Raw genomic sequence first — 17770 nt, 5'->3', positions numbered from 1 at the left:
GAGGGTCAGGGCTAGGAGTAGGGAAAATAACCGAAGGGGCATTGTAACTGGGATTAAACCAGATTCCTACTCTTTGGTGGCCAGATTCCTACTCTTTGACCAATCAGCTTCTGGGGTGTGATTGGCGCCCTCAGCCTTCAGCCATACATGGACCAGTCAGCTTCCAGGGTATGACTGGAGCAGGGCCCAGCGTTTTGTTCTTTTGTGAGATGAGTTTGGTTGAGTTGTGGATATCTGGAATACAGGTCCAGGACTCTGGGGCAGCTCACTTGACCTGGCTGTGGTGTATCCATGGGGTGATTTCAGCTACTTTAACTGCAGCGGGAATGAATAAAATGACAAGATAGGGTCCTCGCCATCAAAGGGTTAGTGGAGCCGATTGTCAGTCTTTGACTCAGACTGCATCTCCTGGTTTATACGGGTGTGTGGAGCTGCTTAAGCTAATGGGGGCCCTTTCTTGGACCCAGTGATGCAGGTTTTGTAGGGTTTTTTCCTAAGCTGATCATTTGCTGAGCTATTGATAAGTTTCCTCTTTCTCTGAGATCTCCTTCTATATCTCAGATTAAGGGGGGAGGGCTCCCAAAGAGGATTTCATGAGGGGTTAGGCTTAGCTTTTGGCTTGGGCTGGCTCGAACTTGGAGGAGGGCACTCAGGTGTACTTGCACTCATGTTAGCCCAGTTTCTTGGCAAACCTTGGCAATATAAGTCTTTAATGTACGATTCATTCGCTCTACTTCTTCTGAGCTTCGAGGACGATAAGCAGTGTGCAGTTTCCATCAGATACGCAGTCCTTTGGCAATCTTTTGAGTGATTTCGGAGATGAAGGTGGGTTTGTTGTCGGAGCCAATTTGAGAGGGGTAGCCCGTATCGAGGAATGATTTCCCTGAGCAGAGCTTTGGCCACTTCTTCAGCCTTTTTGTTCCGAGTGGGGAAGTTGTCCACCTAGCCGGAAAAGGTGAAAACAAGGACTAGGAGGTATTTGTACCCTCCGGATTGTGGCATTTTGGTGAAATCAACTACTAGATCTTCGAGAAGCATATTGCCATTTTGTTGGACTCCTCAGGCTCCCGTGGGTCCCTGGCAAGGGTTATTTGCACATGTCATGCACTACTGGTATACGGCATGGGTGATAGCATCTAGACTTAGATGTAGAAGAATCTTTCTAACACTTCTTTAAGATGTCTTTTCATGGTAGTCCTGAACTATCATTGCACCTAATATTCGAGGCACAACTATTCTGTGATCGGGCAGTGTCCACCACCCTTTGCTCCGTGTGTCCTGCTCTCAGAGAGTATCCACTCTCTCTTGGCTTGAGTATATTGTGGCTCCCGGTGATTCAGAGGCTGCGGGATGAGAGCAGGCAGTGTATACTGGAGTTTCTGATAGTTAAGAGGTTGGGGAATGAGGGCAGTGGCCAGGTTCTCAGATAGGGATTCCTCCCGTGCCACTTTTTGCCACAGCATCTGCCCTCTGATTTCCTTGAGCGTTGATGCTTTGGCTTGTCTGGTGTCCCTTGCAGTGCATCACAGCCACTTTGATGGGCTCCCAAACTGCTTCTAGTAGTTCCAGAATATGTGTGCCATATGTAATGTCCTTTCCTCCCGAGTTAATGAGTCCTTTTTGTTTGTATAAGGCTCCATTCACGTGCAGGGTAAGGAAGGCATATTTGGAGTCTGTGTAGAGGTTATCCTTGGCCCCAGTCGCAAGTTGTAGGGCTCGGGTGAGGGCAATGAGTTTGGCTTTTTGTGCTGATATGTTATCTGGAAGATGCTGGGCCTCCACTGTGGTTTTGGAAGTCACCACAGTGTACCCCACTCGCTGGTCACGGCCTTGAACAAAGCTACTCCCATTTGTGAAGAATTCCATGTTGGGATTTGTAGTGGCTGGTCTTGGAGGTCCGGCCTGCTGGAATACACCTATTGCAATGTCTTCAGGCAGTTATGGGTTGAAACCCTGGCCCAGTGAGTAGCAGGGTACCAGGATTCAAGGTTGTTTGTTTTGTTTTTTTTTAAACAAGTTCCAGTTGGATGGATGGATTTTCACATAATAGGGTTTGATATTTAATCAGGTGGCTATTAGTAAGCCAGTGTGTTCCTTTGGCTTCTAAGATTGTGACTACTGCATGCAAAACCTGAACAATCATAGGCTGCCCAAGAGTTAATTTTATGGCTTCTAGTGTTAGCATTGCTGCAGCTGCTACAGCTTGCAGGCATGAAGGCCATCCCTGGGCTATAGTGTCTGGTTGTTTGGATAGATAGGCTACAGGTCTTTGCCAGGAACCTAGGTACTAAGTGAGTACTCCTACTGTGATGCTCTGGCAATTATGGACGTAGAGGTAGAACAATTTACTGAGATCTGGAAACCCGAGGCCATCAGAGCCTGCTTGGGAGCGGCGAAACCGTTTTTCTGTGGGCTTTCCCAGAGCAGGGGTTCACAAGCTCCCCACTTTGTGGCTTCATACAAAGGGTGCATGAGGACCCCAAAATTAGGGATCCAAATGCGGCAGAATCCAGCCGCTCCAAGGAATTCTTGCAACTTTCAGCTAGTGTTGGGCTCAGGGGGGCTACCAATTGCTTCTTTTCTTTCAGGTCCTAATTCGTGGAGCCCGTGTGCTATTTTATAATCTAGATATTTGACCTAAGGTAGGCAGATTTGGGCTTTCTTTTTAGACACCTGAAAACCCTTTTGTTGCAGATGTTTTAAGAGGGCATGGGTTCCGCTAGCACAGTCTTGGTAGGTGGGACTTCTGAGGATGAGGTTATCTACATATTGGAGGAGAAAACAATGTGACTTTCTGGTTTAAAGGACTTGAGATAACTGGCCAGGGTTTGTCCAAAAATAGTGGATGCATTTTTGAATCCCTGAGGGAGCTGTGTCTAGGTTAGCTGTTGCTTTTTGCTGGAGCTTGGATTGTCCTACGTAAAGGCGAAAATTGGGAAAATTGGTTGACTCTGGGATGCTATTCAAATGCAGAAGAAGGCATCCTTAAGATCCAGGCATGAGGGAAGTGTACTTGGCCCAGTGGTTAGGGTGTCTGTCTACCACATGGGAGGTCTGCGGTTCAAACCCCGGGCCTCCTTGACCCGTGTAGAGCTGGCCCATGTGCCGTGCTGATGCGCGCAAGGAGTGCCGTTCCACGTAGGGGTGCCTCCCGTGTAAGGGAGCCCCATGCGCAAGGAGTGCGCCCCGCCCAGTGCGAAAGAAAGTGCAGCCTGCCCAGGAATGGTGCTGCACACACGGAGAGCTGACACAACAAGATTACACAACAGAAAGAAACACAGATTCCCAGTGCCACTGGTAAGAATAGAAGCGGTCACAGAAGAACACAGCGAATGGACGCAGAGAGCAGACAGCTGGGGCGGAGGGTGGGGTGGGAAGGGAGAGAAATAAATAAATGAATAAATCTTAAAAATAAATGAATAAATAAAACAACAGTGGGTAGCATTCTCACTCAGGGCAGAACTCCCATGTGGGGCAGCATTCCCATATGGGCCAGCTTGCTGTGTGGGCCAAGCTGAGCAATTTTAAAGACTCAATAAATTGAACCACAAATCAAAGAAGAACTGTGGGATAAATGAAAAGCAGTAGGCAAGAGAAAGAAATTGATCCAAAGTGTTAATTTACCAGCATATTCAGATGCCTAGACATTGGCAGAAAATTATAGGCTATTATATGAAACAGAAAGAGATGGCCCAGTCAGAGGAACAGACCAAATAACCTGACAAGGTATAGGATTTAAGACCACTAATCAATGCTAATCACACAAATCTCCTAAGTCAACTTAAAAAATGGATGGAAAATATGACTAAAGAGATAAAGAAAATTAAGAAAACACTGGGTGAGCATAAAGATTAATTTGAAAGCCTGCAAAGAAACGTAACAGAGCTAATAGGAATGAAAGACACAATGGATGAGATTAGAAAATACAATTAGAGGCACTTAATTAGCAAGTTTTAATTGATAAAAGACAGAATTAGTATATTGAGGACAGAACATCTGAACTTGAAAATACAGGATAACAGAAAGAGAACAGAATGTAAAAAATGGAACAGGGCCACAGGGACTTGAACGACAACATGAAACACACAAACAGATGTTATCAGTGTCCTGGAAGAGGAAGAGAATGGAGAGGGGGAGAAAGAATATTTGAGGAAATAATGACTGAAAATTTCCTGGCCCTTATGAAGGACATAAATATCCAAGAAGGGCAAAGCACCCAGTAGACCTATTCTGCGATACCTACTATTCAGAATGACAAATATCAGAAATGAGGAGAGGATTCTGAAAGCAGCAAGAGAAAAGCAATGCTTTACATACAGGGGGAACCTCAGTACGTGCACTGAACTCTCATCAGAAATCATGGAGGTGAGAAGACAGTGGTAATGATGTATTTAAGGTATTGAAAGAGGAAAATCTTCCAGTGAAGGATTCTGTATCTGGCAAAACTGTCCTTCTAAAATGAGGGTGGGGGAGCAGATGGACAATTTCTTGGGTCACAAGAAAGGTCTTAATTTGAAAAGATTGAGATTATATGAAATACTTACTCTGCTCATAATGGAATGAAGCTGGATATCAATAATGGATGGAAAAGGGGAAATTCATGTAGAACACAACATACCAAAACCTGTGAGACCCCACAAATATAGCAATGAGAAGGAAATTTACAGCCCTCAATGTGTATCTTAAAAAAGAAGAACGCTAAATCAAAGACCTAACTAAACACCTGGAAAAACTAGAAAAAGCACAGGAAGCCAATCCTAAAGCAAGCAGAAAGAAAGAAATAATAAAGATCAGGGCAGAAATAAATGAACTTGAAAACAAAACAAAAATGAAGAAAATCAACAGAACCAAAAGTTGGTTCTTTGAGATCAACAAAATCTACAAACCCTTAGCTAAACTTAACAGTGAAATAAAGGAAGAAGATGCAAATAAATAAAATCAGAAATGAGAGCATTACCAGTGACCCCACAGAAATAAGAGAGAGCATAAGAGGAGACTGTGAACTACTATATGCCTAAATACCAGACAATGTAGACTAGATGGACGAATTCTAAGACTACACATGAATAACCTATACTAGCCTTAGATGAAATAGAAGACCTCAACAAACCAATGACAAGTAGTTTGAGACAGTCATAAGAAACTTCCCTAAGGGGAAGTGGATGTAACTCAAGTGGTTGAGTGCCTGCTTCCCAGGTATGAGGTCTCATGTTCGATCCCTTGTACCTCCTAAAAACAAAAGCAAACATGAAAAAAACAACTCTCATTGGGAAGTGGATGTATCTCAGTGGTTTGGGTTCAATCCCTGGTACCTTCTAAAAAATATAATAATAATAATAATGATAAAACCTCCCTAATTGGAAAGCAGATGTGGCTCAGCAGTTGGGCGCCTGTCTACCACATGGGTGTCGTGGGTTCAGTTTCCGGTGCCTCTTGCGAGAGGATGAGCAAGACAGCAAGCTGATGTGACAGGCTGGTGTGGCTAGCTGAAGCAACAGGATGGTGCAGTGATATGACTCACTAATATTTACTAAATACAATGAATAAACTCATGGAGGTGAACTCTGGAGTATAGGTTACTAGGAAGTAGAAGGTAGATCAAAAATGAGAGATGATGCCTAATGTATATAGCATTATTAATAAGGTTAATTATATAAGTGAGGATGTGAACAGAGTCAAGAGTAACACATTTTTATGAGTATAACTAATGCTGTTGATTTATAAATGTGATTGTGACTGAAAAGGGGTAGTATGTGGAAGTAAATGTCAATTGAAAGGAAATTAGAGAATAACCTAGAGTATGTATAACAAAGTGATTTCAGTGGTGGATGGAGATGGTGGTAAATAGTGTAAACATAAGAATGTTCTTTTAGAAAGTGGCTAAGAATATGGTTATACATGGAAAACTTACTACTATTATAACTTACTGTTAACAAAAAGTTAACAGTAATATTTTGCAGTGATGGTGAGAACATATTTTTTCAATACTAAGGAACAACAATGAGAGGTTATGAGGGAGTATGGGGTTTTTCCTTTTGGAGTAATGAAAATGTTCTAAAATTAACTGAGGTTCTGACAGCACAACTCTGTAATGAAAATGAAAGCCACTGAGTATATACTTTGAGTGGATTGTACAAAGTATGGGACTGTATAACACAGGAAGTCCAGTGGTGGATGATGGATTTTGGTAACAGGACTAATATGAGAACATTTTCTCCTGAATGATAACAGATATTAATACTGATATAGGGTGTTAATAATTGGGTGGGTTGGGGGAAAACACACCAAATGTAAGTAAGATATGTGCTATGGTTAGTAGTACTATTTTGATGATGCTTTTTCATAGTTTGTAGCAAATGGAAGGTGTTAATGGTGGGTAAATGTACAGGGCCCTTGTATGATGATATGCATGCTTATTTTGTAAATTTACAACATTTGCTATAACTTATTGTTTATTTGTGCTAATTTATGAATGATATACTTCAGTAAAATTTTATTTAAAATATCAGTTGGTATAACTCACATATTAATCATCACAAGAGAAAAACTGTAATTTTCAGTATACAGAGAAAAAGAGTTTGTTAGAATCCTGCATGCATTCCTATTTATAAACTTTTAGCATCCTGGTAATATAAGGCAACTGCCTCGTACTTATGACAGCAATCATCAAAATTCAATAGGTAACTTAATCCTTAATTGCAAAAGATAAATTTATATTCCCCTAACATTGAGAACAAGGCAAGGGTATCTGCTTTCAGTGCTTATATTCAACATTGTGCTAAAGGTCATACATAGACAAAAGAATAAGGCAAGAAAAAGAAATAAAAGGTACGTAGATTCAAAGGAAGAAGTAGACAACATGACTGTCTATATAGAACGTGTTAAGGAATGTTAAAAATGCTCCCAGAACTAAAAATTGAAGTTAATAATAATCTCACAAAATACCTGGTAAATATATCAAAAGTAAAGCATAATATTCAAGCCATGAACATTTGGAAACTTTAAGTTGTAAATCCCATTTATCTTTTATCTGTGTTAGCCAGCATCCTTGGTATCTCCCAGTTATCCATATCTACTGTATACACAACCTTGTATAGTTTCCTTTCACATTTTACCCGAGTTGGTCTGTTTGATACACATATAGTATATAGTGGAAGTGATAGTATGTCACTTCCAAGATTGTGATACAAGGCTGAGGTTTCTGTTTGGGTACACTTTTCGCTTGCTAGCTCTCTGTCTCAGAAGAAAACTGCCATATTTGAGAAACTCTATTTAGAGTTCCACTGTAGTCTTTGGCCAATAGACAGTGAGTACCTGACACTTGCCACCAACCATGTGAGAGAGTTTATACGTAGATCCTTCAACTCCTCTCTAGTCTTGAAATGACCACATCCCTGGTTGACAGCTTGAATATAATCTCAGGAGACACCTTATGTCAGAACCACCCATTAAGCCATTTCTGAATTCCTGCTATTCCAAAAACTGTGTGGAATGGTAACAGTTGTTTTAAACTGCAAGCTTTTGGAATAATTTAATATGCAATGGCTAACTAATACAACATCCCTACATATGAAATACTCAGGGAGATAAAATATGTCTAAGAACTGTATACTGCTGGGAGAAATTGAAGAATATCTAAATAAATGAATAGTGATAACATGTTTTTGTGCTGAATCTTCAGTACTTTTAAGAATTCTCCCCAAATAGATCTATATATTAAATCCATTGGTTTTTTAATAGAGAAATTTACAAGCTGATTCTAGAATTTATATAGAAATGTAGACTATCTAGACTAGCCAAAACAATTTTGAAAAAGAATAACAAGACTGGAAGATTTACACCACATGATTTTAAGATTTAATATAAATCTAAAGTAATCAATGTGCTGTTCACTGATAAAGAAATAGCGTGTCCAGAAATAGATCCACACATATGGGCAATTGCTTTTCCACAATCACTTTGATAAATCAGTGACATCAAGGATCCTGATTTAGCTGGGCCACAACTTAATGAAAGTATCCTCTTCAAAAGATCTTGTTTATAAGGGTTCACACTCACAGGAATGGATTAAATTTAAGAACATGTTTTTCTGGTGTACATCACTGCAAACCACCACAGGCATAAATTATGAAAGGATCAAAAATCTTTAAATTGGGGTTCATCAAAATCAAAAACTTCTGCTTTTTGAAAGACACTAAGAAAATGAAAGTCATGCCATTGCCTCCAAAAATATTTATAATAATTTGCATTATTGATATCTGATAATAGACTTAGAAACAGAATATATAAAGAACTTATATAATAATAAACACCTCAGTAAAAAATGGATAAAAGCTTGGAACATACTGTTCACAAAAGAAGATATATATGTGTATATATATATATATATATTTTTTTTTTGAGATGAAAGAGCCGTGGAAGCAAGAAAAAAAAGATATATTAAGGATCCTTAGGTTTGAGAAAGGTGTTCAGCTTCTTTAATCATTAGACAAGTGAAAATTATAATCTCATTGAAATAGCTGTGTTTAACACACTCTGCAGTAGCTTAAATTTATGAAGATGACAGTACTAATTTATGATTAGGATGTGGATAGATGTGTTCAAACTGCTTTACCAACTGGCTCTACCCCATCTCTTCCTCTCCTTGGGCCTTTCTATTCCCTGAGGCACAAAAATATTGAAATTAAGCTGGTTAATAACCCTGCAATGTCTTCTAATTGAAAAGAAGAATCACTTCTCACTTTAAATCGAAGGAGAAATGATCAGGCTTACTGAGGAAGATATGTCAAAAGCTGAGATAGGCTGAAGTCTAGGCCTCTTGTGCCAAACTGTTTGCTAAGTTGTGAATGCAAAGGAAATGTTCTTGAAGGAAATTAAAAGTGCTTCTCCAGTGAACATATCTATGATAAGAAAGCAAAACAGTTTTATTCCTGATACAGAGAAGTTTTAGTGGTCTAGATAGAAGATCAAACCAGGCACAACATTCCATTATGCCAAAGCCTACTCCAGAGCAAGGTTGTAGAACTATCTTCCATTCTGTGAAGGCTGAGAGAGGTGAGGAAGCTGCAGAACAAAAGTTGGAAGCTAGCAGAGGTTGATATATGAGATTTAAGAAATGAAGCTGTCTCACCTAAAAATTAAATGTGCTACAGCACGTTATTTAGAAGATCTAGCATAAGATAATTGACCAATGTAATTATACTAAACATATTTTCAGTGTTAGATGAAACAACCTTATATTGAAAGAAGATGCCACATAGGACTTTCATAGCTAAGAGAGAAGACAATTCTTGGTATCAAAGCTTTAAGGATTAGGCTAACTCTCTTCTTAGACCCTAATGCAGCTGTTGACTTAAAGTTGAAGCCAGTGCTCACCATTCTGAAAATCCTAGGGCCTTCAGAATTTGGGTAAATTTACTCTGCCTATGCATTTTCAGGCTTCTCTTAAACCCCCAGAGTTAATATTTCATTCTAGAAAATTTTATTCCTCAGTTATAGTAATTTGATTCCTTTGTACAGCTTCCTTATCTGTCATGTAATTTACTGTGTTAACTCATTAAGACAGTCTTTTCATGTAAATCCTTAAATATAGTTAAGGCCTTTTTTGGCTAATCCCAAAGAGTAGGAGGTTTTGGGATTTGATACTGTTTGAATAAGATCTGTGAGGGTGTTACATAGGGCTGAGTGATCACTCACAAGTGTTTAGTATAGATCTTTATTCCTTTTATGTTTGAAATATTTAATAGTTCATTTAAAAATTATCAGAGGGAAGAAAATAAGGTTGCTTAGGCAAGAGAAGAAAATTTCCTGTGAGTACTTTACTTGCATAGAAGAATTTAAGAACATCAATCTAATAAAGTAAAACACAAATTTCAAGAGTATGAAATATCAGAATGATATGTAAAAGAGATTTGTGAGCTAATAAAACAAGCAGAGGCATACATATTTGTAAGAGCTCAAGAAATAGAGGAAATGGAACTGAAAAATTGAATTCCTGATGCGAAAGAAAGGCATGAGATGATTATGTGTTAATATGCAGAAGAAAAGATTGCATTTGGAGGATAGAAAATGTAAATCAATCTTAGGGATAATTGATGTCTCTGAAGTAGGAACTGAAGAAACTGATTTTAAAATTGTGTTCCAAAATATAAGAAAATAAAGTTGTTCAAAGTAAAGTACTAACTGAATTTTTTGATCAGAAGGCAAATTATTTTCCTAGTAACAGTTTGTATATAGATAATAAGGTTTTCAGTTCTCTTAATAAGTATTAATAGTAAAATTGTTGAGTCCGATGGTTACTTAACTTTTTGATGAACTGCCAGACTTTTTGTCTAAAGTGGCTGCACCATTTTACATTCGGGAGTGTATATGGTCCTCATATCTCCACATCCTTGTTATTATGTGTTTTTTTATTACAGCCGTTACAGCCATCTTAGTAAATGAAGTAACATCTCATTGCTGTTTTGATTTGCATTTCTCTGATGACTAATTGTCAGGCATCTTTTCATGCACTTATTGGTGGTTTCTGTCTCTTTTGGAGAAATATCTATTCAGATCATTTCTTATTTGGGTTATTTGTCTTGAGTTGTAAGAATTTTTAAAATATGTTTTGAGTACAAGTCTCTCATCAGATATATGATTTGTAAATATTTTGTACCACTTTGTGTGTTGTCTTTTCTCTTTCTTGAAACACAAATATTTTTAATTTTGATGAAGTCCAGTTTATCTTTATTTCCTTTGGTTGCATATGCTTTTGGTGTTATATGTAAGAAACCATTGATGATTCCAGTGTTACTGAGATTGACACCTGTGTTTTCATCTAAGGATTTTAGCATTTCCTTTTAGATCTTGAAACCTTTTGAACAGAATTTAGTATATGGCATGCAGTAGAGGTGTAACTTCGTAATTTTGCATGTGGATATCTAATTGTCCCAAGATAATTTGCTAAAGAGATTATTCTTTACTTGTTGAATGGTCTTTGCATCCTTATTGAAAAGCAATTGGCCATACATGAATGCATTTATTTTTGGATGCTCCATTCTATTCCATTAATCTGTCTGTGTATCTTTTTCCCAGTAGCATATTGTTTAAATTACTCTGTCTTTGCAGCAAGTTTTGAAATCAGAAGTGTGAGAACTCCAACTTAGAATCTTCCTTTCCAGGATTGTTTTGTCTCTTCTGGATCCCTTGAGTTTCCATAGGAATTTTAGCATCAGCCTTTTCATTTCTGTGAAAAAAAGACGGCTGGGATTTTGGTTTGGGGACTCTTGCTATCTTAATAATATAAATTTTCCAGTCCATGAATACGAGTTGTCATTTCATTTATTTAGGTCTTCTTTAATTTATTTCAATGATGTTTTATAGTTTTTAGTGTACATCTCACACTTCTTTTGTTAAATTTATTTCTTTTTAATTTTATTGTAAGTGTAACTGTTTTCTTATTTTCATTTTCAGATTATGCATTGCTAGGGTATGGAAATACAATGGATGTTTGTATGTTGATCTTGTATCTTTTAATCTTTCTGAAGTTTATTAGTTCCTAAGAGTTTTTTATTCCTTTAGATTTTCTTCTTACAAGATCATGACATCTGTATTAAAGATAATATTACTTCATTTTTCATCGTGTCTTACATATATTGGAGGATTTTTTTTGGTGTGTATTTCATGAAAATTGTCAGCATAGAGTTTAAATATTTATCATGTAATTTGAATAAAATTATCACTTTAAAAATATTCGTGATCCTTAAGGGAAGCAGTTTGTCTTCTTTGATTATTACCAGTGTGTTTATCTATAAGATTAATTGATCATTAAAATCTGTAGTTCATTTCAGCATTTTATATATTTATTGCTGAATAATTATGCAAAGAGTTCTGATTAGAAATTTTTAATGTGGAAATAATAAATGAAATTCTGTGCTTCCAGATCTTCAGCCTTGTAGTCCCTGTTGTTTTACTTAAATTAGAGGTGAAATAAGAGAATTTATTATTATTAAGTCCCTTGATTGGATTCATTTTTAGTTAAACATAATTTCTAAGTTATAGTCACATATTTGGCATACATTATTATTGAGACATTTCTGAAAATTTCCTTTAATATTTACTATTCAAGTACATTCATTTCTTTTGATCTTACTTTTTCTTAGCACTGATTTGAAAATTTCTGCTGTTTGTTTACTAGGTATAACCCGGAAAAATCCTAGAACGCCTCTTTCTGATCTCCAGGGCATGAATACTCTAAATGAAAAAAATCAGCAGTAAGTATACTTGGTTTATGTTTTCAAGGAAATGTGGAAGTACTAACTACAATTCTTATTCATAGTTTTGTGTATTTAAAAATATGAAGAAAATCAGGCTTGATTTGGTTTTTACTTTTTTAATTCCTTAAAGTCTTCAGAAATTGTGTAATAGCAATTTAATAAGGTTAAAGTTAACATATGGATTAAATCTGAATTTTTCAAGATTGCCTTTAGTAATATGGCTGTTCAATTTTAAAAACTTCTCCAGAATACTTTTAAGTGACCTCATATGTTTTCATTTCTAAAGCCCTCCTTGCATTTTAATGTCTTATCTTTATTTCCTTTAGTTGCATGTGCTTTTGGTGTTATATGTAAGAAACCATTGATGATTTCAGTGGAGAAATCCTGTTGGTACAGAATGCCTTTTCTTGCTGAGTATGGTTACTAAGGCTTACCTTTTACCATCTGTATTAGTCAGCCAAAAGGGGTGCTGATGCAAACTACCAGAAATCTCTTGGCTCTTATAAAGGGTATTTAATTGGGGTAAAAGCTTACAGTTATAAGGCCCTAAAGAGTTCAACTTAAGTTTAGTTCCTCACCAAAGTCTGTTGCCATGTGTTGAAATAAGATGGCAGGTGACCTCTTCGAGGGTTTGGTCTTCCTGTTTCCTCTTAAGGCTTCTTCTGGTCTCAGCTGTAAGTTGGAGGGCTCTTTTCTTTCCGGGCCTGCTCAGCTGCTCAGGGCTGTGGTCTCTTCAACTGCAAACTATCAGGGAGATAGCTCATTCTCTCTAGGGCCCCAGGATTACGTTCTGTCCTCCTCTGTGTCAATGGAGTGCTCCCTGTTCCTCTGTGTATCTTCTCCATATATCTACTTCTATGATTCAGTGTTCGTTTATATAGCCCATGAATGTGGTGGGGACTTAAAATGAGTTAAACCCTACTGACATGATTAAATCAAAGCCCTAATCTTAACAGGTAATTTAATCAAGGGCCCCTCAACTGACTCCAATATAATCAAAGGGTATCACACCCAGAATAGATTAGATTACAAACATAATCTTTCTCTTTTTGGGATTCATAAATAACCTCAAACTGCCACACCAATTTCAATGACAAATTGCCAAATGGAACTTGAACATTTTAGTTTTAGATAAAGCTTCTTTGTCCTTTATATATACCAAACATACCATTTTATAAGGATTTCGCCTTATATGAGCAAAAGAGCTTTTTAGTTTCTAAGGTTTGCTCTCTACATTATAGTCTTTTTTAAGAGAATTAAGCTTCTCAATGCCTTATATTGGAATTAATAAAGATGGCCTATTATTAAAATTAAAGTACAGCTTCATTGATCTTTTCTTCCAATTTGAGTTAAGATGTCTATTTTTTTTTCAAAGATTTATTTTTTATTTGTCTCCCCTTCCGTGCCCCCCCCCCATCTGCTCTCTATGTCCATTCACTGTGTTCTTCTGCATCTGCTTGCATTATCCAGCAGCACTGAGACACTGCATCTCTTTTTTGTTGCATCATCTTGCTGCATCAGTTCTCCATGTTTGCATCACCACTTCTGGGCGGGCAGCACTCTTTTCATGTGGGGTGGCTCTCCTTGCAGGGCGCACTCCTTGTGCATTGGGCACCCCTACACGGGGCACCCCTATGTGGCACAGCACTCCTTGCACATGGCAGCACAGCATGTGAGCCAACCTACCACACAGGTCAGGAGGCCCTGGGGATCAAACCCTGGACCCTCCATATGGTAGACAGATGCTCTATCAGTTGAGCCACATCTGCTTAACAAGATGTCTTTTTAATATACATAGTCACTTGTCTATCTCAGTAACTTTTTTACGACTTTTCACTGATTACTAAAAGAAGCCTTAGGCTGAGTAGTCTTACAAGCGAGAGCTATTACAGCCCATGCATCCAGCCTCAACTATTTTTATTCATCTTAAATGTCAGCAAATTGAGCTACAGGCTTTCTTTATAGTATAATCCCTTTGTTTCCTTAACATTGAGACTTGGCTAATGATAAACCAAGGAGACACAGAACTAGATACACAAAGACGATACACAGATGACTAGAGAGAACTCCATAGACATGGCAAAGGAGAGATATCTGCATGTTAAATTTACCCAAGTACAAATTAGATCGTAAATCTGCTAACTGGTATTACTTCTATCTATTGGCAGTATTTTCACACTGCTGATTAGAGATCCCTAGTTTAAGGAACACATTTTTCTGACTTAAATAAAAAAGAAACTGATTTGCCCCATTTTACAAAATAATTTAATGATTACACATCTCCAAATTTCTGGTTTGTATTTGTTTCTTTGAACTTTCAATTTTGGATACCTGAAGTGATCTTTCTATTAGGGGGCTTTGGTTTTTATGTTTGCTGAATTATTTTCAAAATTATGTCAAATAACAAATATATGGAAAATTTTACTTGTATGGTACTTTATTTTTTTGTTCGTTGTTTTGTTTATTATTTTTATGTATGATACTTCAAAATGAACTAAAGAAAAATAAAATGAATTAAAGAAGTTGCTTGTGGTAGAGATTATTGGATTGCAGCTCTGTCCACCTCATATCTTGCCCAACCGCCCTGAGGAATGAGAGGAATCAATATCATTACATCACTTGGGGTACACTGATATATAGGTTTAAGATTGATTGGTGTGGAGAGTGATATCATCAACATGGTGACATAAGACAGCCCCTGAAAAAAAATCTTCTGCAGAGATTCAGTGAATAAAAGGAAAAATCTCACATGCTTAGAACTCTGGAGGAAAGTTGAGAATGGAGAAGCACTCCACAAACAATAAATCAAGGAAAGGAAAAATATCAGGTAGGAAACTTTCGTCATGGACCCACTAGTTCTGCGCCATGTGGGAGTTGCTCAGAGGCAGCAGCACTGATCCCTTCCACCTCCCACCAGGGATACAGACTATAGAGCCACTCCTCCCAGCAAGTTAGAGCCCACACATTCCACCACAGGGACCCGAGTCCACAGAGACTCAGAGCAGAATACAAGCTGTTGAGTAGTACTGGATACAGAAAGCCCCACAAAGGTGAGTGGGGAGACCACAGTAGAAAGGCTGGCAAGTGCTGTGCTCATTCTGTTCAGTTTCTGATGGCTGGACCACCTAAATGCAAAACAGAATTTTCTGGATTGATCTACCTTTCTGGACTGAGGTAGGATACCCTAATGGGGAAGAAACCAGATGCAGAAAAGCCTCACAGACTAAGAAAAGTGGGGGTTATATGTTTCAACTGAACTGCTATAGGATGGGAAGTCCCAAAACTGAAAAGTATAGGGAGTAAAGTGGGGCACTGAGTGAAGGGGAAATTTTAAACAAATCGTAGGAGCTAGGGAGAAAATTCTGTATAAAACTAAGCAGAACAGATCAAGATTCCCTGATAAGGAACAGAGAAGCTTTTTTCTGGAGATGGAACAATTATACAAAAAATGCTGTCTTAAAAATTGTACTGCATATCCAGGACAAGAATCAAGTGCAGAAGAGTTGAGAAAATCTGAACAGTTAAACACAAGCTACTCTAAAGGCCCAGATTATGTTGGACCAAGAATCAAAGAAGAGCCTTAACACAAAGCCAAATAACAATAAATCCCTAAGAATGAGGGAAAAACTGACCCTTAGAGTTAACACATCAAAATAATCAGATTCAGAGGATATCAGTTGAAAATTACAAGCTATAATAAGAAATAAGAAAATATGGCTTAGTCAAGGGAACAAGTTAAAACTTCAGAGGAGACACAATTTGGAACAAGTAATCAAAGAAGTTCAAACAAATCTCCTAAAGCAATTCAAGGATATGATGGAAAATATACATAAAGGCCATTAAGAAGAAAATGTGTGAGAATAAAGAATTTGAGAGTATAAAGAGATATATAAATTGTGGGGACGGAAGGCACAATAGTAGAGATTAAAAATAACACTAGATGTTGATGTGGGAGCAGTGAGGGTGGAGTGGGGAGGGGGATATATGGGGACCTCTTACAGATTTTAATGTAATGTTTTGTGTGATCTATTTATCTTTTTTAAAAAAAGAATAAAAATAAATACAAAAAATACACTCGAGGCATACAACAGCAGATTTAAATAGGCAGAAGAATCAGTGACCTAGAAGACAGAACAGTCTAAATCATACAGTCAGAAGAATGGTTATAGAAAAGAATGGGAAAACCGAGTAGTGTGTCTGGAATTTAGGTGACAACATGAAGCAAACAACATATGCCTTATGGGTGTCCCAGAAGAAGAGAAGGAAAAAAGGACAGAAAGAATGTAAGAGGAAAATATGGCTGAAGATTTCCCAACTCTTAGGAAAGACATAAATATACATGTCAAAGAAGGCAAACTCGTCCATTTAGAATAAATCCTAAGAGATCTACTATACCGCACATATTAATGAAAATGTCAAATGCTAAAGATAAATGGAGAATTCTGAAAGCAGCAAGAGGAAAGCAGTTTGTCACATACAAGGGATCCTCATAAGAATAAATGCTGATTTCTCATCAGAAACCATTGAGATTGAGATGTCAGTAGTATGACATATTTAACGTACTGAATGAGAAAAACTGCCAGTCAAAAATTCTTTATCTTGGAAAATTGCCCTTCAAAAACAAGGGAGAGTTTAAAATAGTCACAGGTAAACAGAAACTGACAGTTTGCAAACAAGACACCTGCTCTGTAAGAATTACTAAAGAGAATTCTACAGGTTGGAAGGAAAAGAGAGGAGAGAGTGGGTTGGAGTAATGTGAACAAAATGAAGATTATCATTAAGGGTAACTAAAAGGGTAAATGCAAAACCTAGTAATACTGTGTCCTCAATATGCAACTTTATATTTTAATTCCTGTAAGAGTTAGAATGTAATTGAGATAGAATAAAGCATATTTCTTGATAATGGACATGCAGGATATTAAGTGATATGTGGGACAAAAACAATATCAAGTGGGTAAATAGAGGAATTGGAAGCAGAGAATGAGTATGCTATTGACGCTAACTAAGTTTGTGACTTTTAAAATTAGTAAGTTGTAGATATAGGTTGTGTAATATAAACCTAGGGTAACCACAAAGAAAGTGAAGATTGCACAGAAAGGGAAATGAGAAAGGGATCAATCAGATACATCACAAAAGATCAACTATACAGAAAAGGAGGTAGCAATAAAGGAAAAGAAATTTTTAAAAGATACGAGATATAAAAAGCAAGCTACAAAATAGCCAAAATAAGTACTGCCTTTACAATAATAACACTGAATATTAATGCATTAAACTCTTTAATCAAAAGGCACAGATTGGTAGATTGGATAAAGCAGCATGATCCAGAAGAGGATGTGGCTCAAGCGATTGAGCTCCCACCTACTACATGGGAGGTTTGGATTCGTTTTCTGGTGCCTCTTAAAGAAGATGAGCATGGGAAACGGACTTTGGCCCAGTGGTTAGGGCGTCCGTCTACCATATGGGAGGTCCGCGGTTCAAACCCCGGGCCTCCTTGACCCGTGTGGAGCTGGCCA

General features: G+C 37.6%; 1 protein-coding gene across 3 annotated transcripts in view; it reads left to right on the top strand.

Moving 5' to 3' along the window:
- The window catches only part of MYO9A (myosin IXA), a 391855-nt gene that overhangs the window by 210640 nt on the left and 163445 nt on the right, over positions 1–17770 (top strand). For all 3 annotated transcript variants that reach the window (XM_058294436.2, XM_071214269.1, XM_058294435.2), the window contains exon 16: positions 12179–12254. In XM_058294436.2, the coding sequence (XP_058150419.1) occupies positions 12179–12254 (76 nt within the window). The remainder of the gene's footprint in view (positions 1–12178; positions 12255–17770) is intronic.

Source organism: Dasypus novemcinctus, chromosome 3 (assembly GCF_030445035.2).
Source record: "Dasypus novemcinctus isolate mDasNov1 chromosome 3, mDasNov1.1.hap2, whole genome shotgun sequence".
Taxonomy (NCBI): domain Eukaryota; kingdom Metazoa; phylum Chordata; class Mammalia; order Cingulata; family Dasypodidae; genus Dasypus; species Dasypus novemcinctus.
Note: the sequence above shows the minus strand (reverse complement) of the source record. Positions and strands in the feature narration are given on the sequence as shown.